This window comes from Miniopterus natalensis, chromosome 22 (assembly GCF_054644295.1).
Source record: "Miniopterus natalensis isolate mMinNat1 chromosome 22, mMinNat1.hap1, whole genome shotgun sequence".
In the NCBI taxonomy this organism is placed as follows: Eukaryota; Metazoa; Chordata; class Mammalia; order Chiroptera; family Miniopteridae; genus Miniopterus; species Miniopterus natalensis.
Genome location: NC_142102.1, coordinates 8,491,743 through 8,494,170, shown reverse-complemented (window position 1 = coordinate 8,494,170; position 2,428 = coordinate 8,491,743). Strand labels below are relative to the sequence as shown.

At 53.7% G+C, this 2,428-nt stretch overlaps 1 protein-coding gene across 1 annotated transcript; it reads left to right on the top strand.

The window, feature by feature from the left end:
- The first annotated feature begins 411 nt into the window (after positions 1–411).
- Positions 412–740, top strand: CTXND1 (cortexin domain containing 1). The gene has a single exon (XM_087829120.1). It carries the CDS (start codon positions 412–414, stop codon positions 589–591), a length of 180 nt encoding a protein of 59 aa, XP_087685246.1. The 3' UTR covers positions 592–740.
- Positions 741–2,428: the final 1,688 nt, after the last annotated feature.

The window sequence follows — 2,428 nt, the reverse complement described above, 5'->3', positions numbered from 1 at the left end:
CCCAAGAGGGCCAAGAGCCAAAGGCCAAGAGCCAAAAGCCCACTCCTTTGCTCAGAAGTTTAAATATTCAGGTTCCCCACCCTTGCAGTGGCCACGCCTATCTTGGCCACTAATTTGTTTCCAGGTGTGACTGTCAGACAGGGAGTCCCTTTTCCATATTACTCAGACCTTGCTGGACATGTGTCTATTGTCCAGTCCCTTCCCCTATCAACCAACAAAAAACAGACTTGGAGGATGTTCAGTTACCAAAGCTACATCCATGGCATGCCTATAGCATCCAGCCCTTCCTTTCCTCCTTTCCTATTAAATAGTAGCCAGATTAGTGCAGTGTCCCTGGCGTGGCTCTCCGCAGGGGTGGAAGATGGTAGCAGCCAGCCTGGAGCCCGAGGAGCCTGCAGCCGCCGCCCGGAGATGGAGGCGCCCACTCCCGAGCCCGTCTACGTGGATGTGGACAAGGGGCTGACCTTGGCCTGCTTCGTCTTCCTCTGCCTCTTCCTTGTTGTCATGATCATCCGCTGTGCCAAGGTCATCATGGACCCTTACAGCGCCATCCCCACATCTACCTGGGAGGAGCAGCACCTGGACGACTGAGGCGAGGGCGCAGGGCTGCTTGGGGTGTGCCCCCATGTCCCCTGGCCACCGGCCTGCCAGCCCGCAGACGCAGAAAGGGCCTCGGTCCCCGGGGGGTGGGGGTGGAGAAGACTCACTTTAGCCTCGCCTGCTCCAGAGTGACATGCTCGGGGTGCTGCGGGGGTTCCGGCTGTGGGCAGGTCTGGGGATCATGGTGACTATGGGACAGTCACCTTTCCTGGCTCCAGCACAGACATCCCGCTGGAACTGGAGCCCCGCCCAGGGGGCCAGTGTGAAAGGGGGTGGCGGTGCCTGCCCTGGGAACCCAGGGCAGGCACAGAGGCTGCTTCCCAGCCGTATTTTTTTAAACTGAAATAGAGAGGGGTATATTTTTCCTGTTATCGATAAATGTGCATTTTAGAAATTTGGGGAAATACAGAAAAATAGAAGGAAAGGCATGAAACAGCCCTTAGAACCCCACTTCCCAGAAGCTGCCGTTCGGAAATATTCTCCCAGCCTTTTTTACACATATTTTTTATGTAGATTCACACCGCATGCGTGAAAATGTACCATTCACACTACAGTGTGTGTACATAGCCGCTCCGTCAGACTCTCTTCACACCTGTCACACCGTTGGTTGCTGCAGAGAATCCCACCAGGTGGCTAGGTCATATTTAATAATCATCTTCTTTGGTCATACATTTAATTCTTTTGCTGATTTTTCCTCACACAAAATTATTTCACCCAGGCACGTCTTGAGAGTGCACAGTCTATGACATGAGTGATGGATGGATGGATGGGGAGACCTGGGTTCTGGTCCTGTCAGCTTCTCCAAGGCTGTGTGACCATGAACAAGTCACTCCACCTCTCTGTGCCACAGTTCCCTCGTTTTATCACAGAGAGGAAAAGCCTGGGTTTTTCTGTGCATAGACCTTGTGGGAATGAAAGAATAGGAGGGGGTGCTTTGAATGAAAGGAGATGTGTGTGTGGGGGGGTAAGGTCTAAGTTATTGCTAATGAGTTTCTTGGCGCCTTTCTACCCCCTCCTCGAGCTTCCCCCCTCCCCCCCGCCTCTCGCCCCATCACTGACATCTATGATTTTGCAGGAGGAAAGTTGGAGCAGAGCCCACAAACCTGGTCCCAAGTCCCAACTCCTCTACTTCCTTGTTATGTGACCCCAAATAACTCAGCCTCTCTGAGCCCCAATTTCCTCATCTGAAAAATGAGGCAATAACATCTACCTCACAAGGCTGTTGTGAGGATGGAATGACAGAACACGGGCAAACCTTAGTGTCCCGTCTTGATTTCACCACCCCAGGAGAAGCCACAGGTCTGAGCTGGGAGGAGCCGAGGCTGTGGGTCCCCCCGCAGAGGCTGGAACCTTGGTTCTCCTCACCTTCCCAGGACCACTTCCAACAGGCCAACCCTGCCAGCCAGGGCCCCCGGTCAGAGCCATGCTCACAGCAAACTGACCTCAAGAGAGGCGGTGTCTATTAATTTATGTCACTGTGATTGTCATCAGTTCTCACTCACTAGCTATGAAGTTAAACAAGATCACCTGAAATCCCAATCCTCTGAAAGCATTCAGTCCATCCCTCCAAGGCACATCCACTGTCCATGACAGAAGAGACTTGCCCCATCACCTGTGTCCCAGGTGTGGGTCCCACTCCAACCCAGGCCACCTCGGAAATGGGTTTTCAAAGCACCATTGCCACCAGGTGACTCCTGAGAGTGAGCAAGGCCCGAGCTGTTGGTCAGCATTCCAGGGCACATCCAGCTGTCCCCCTCCACCCTGTGGGGTACACAAAGGGGCAGCTGGCAAAGGCGGTGGACCAGGCTACACTGGAGGCTCTGTGCAA

What these genes read in the sequence shown, in the direction of transcription:
- CTXND1 (XM_087829120.1), top strand. Translation starts at nt 412, where the DNA reads ATGGAGGCGCCCACTCCCGAGCCCGTCTACGTGGATGTGGACAAGGGG.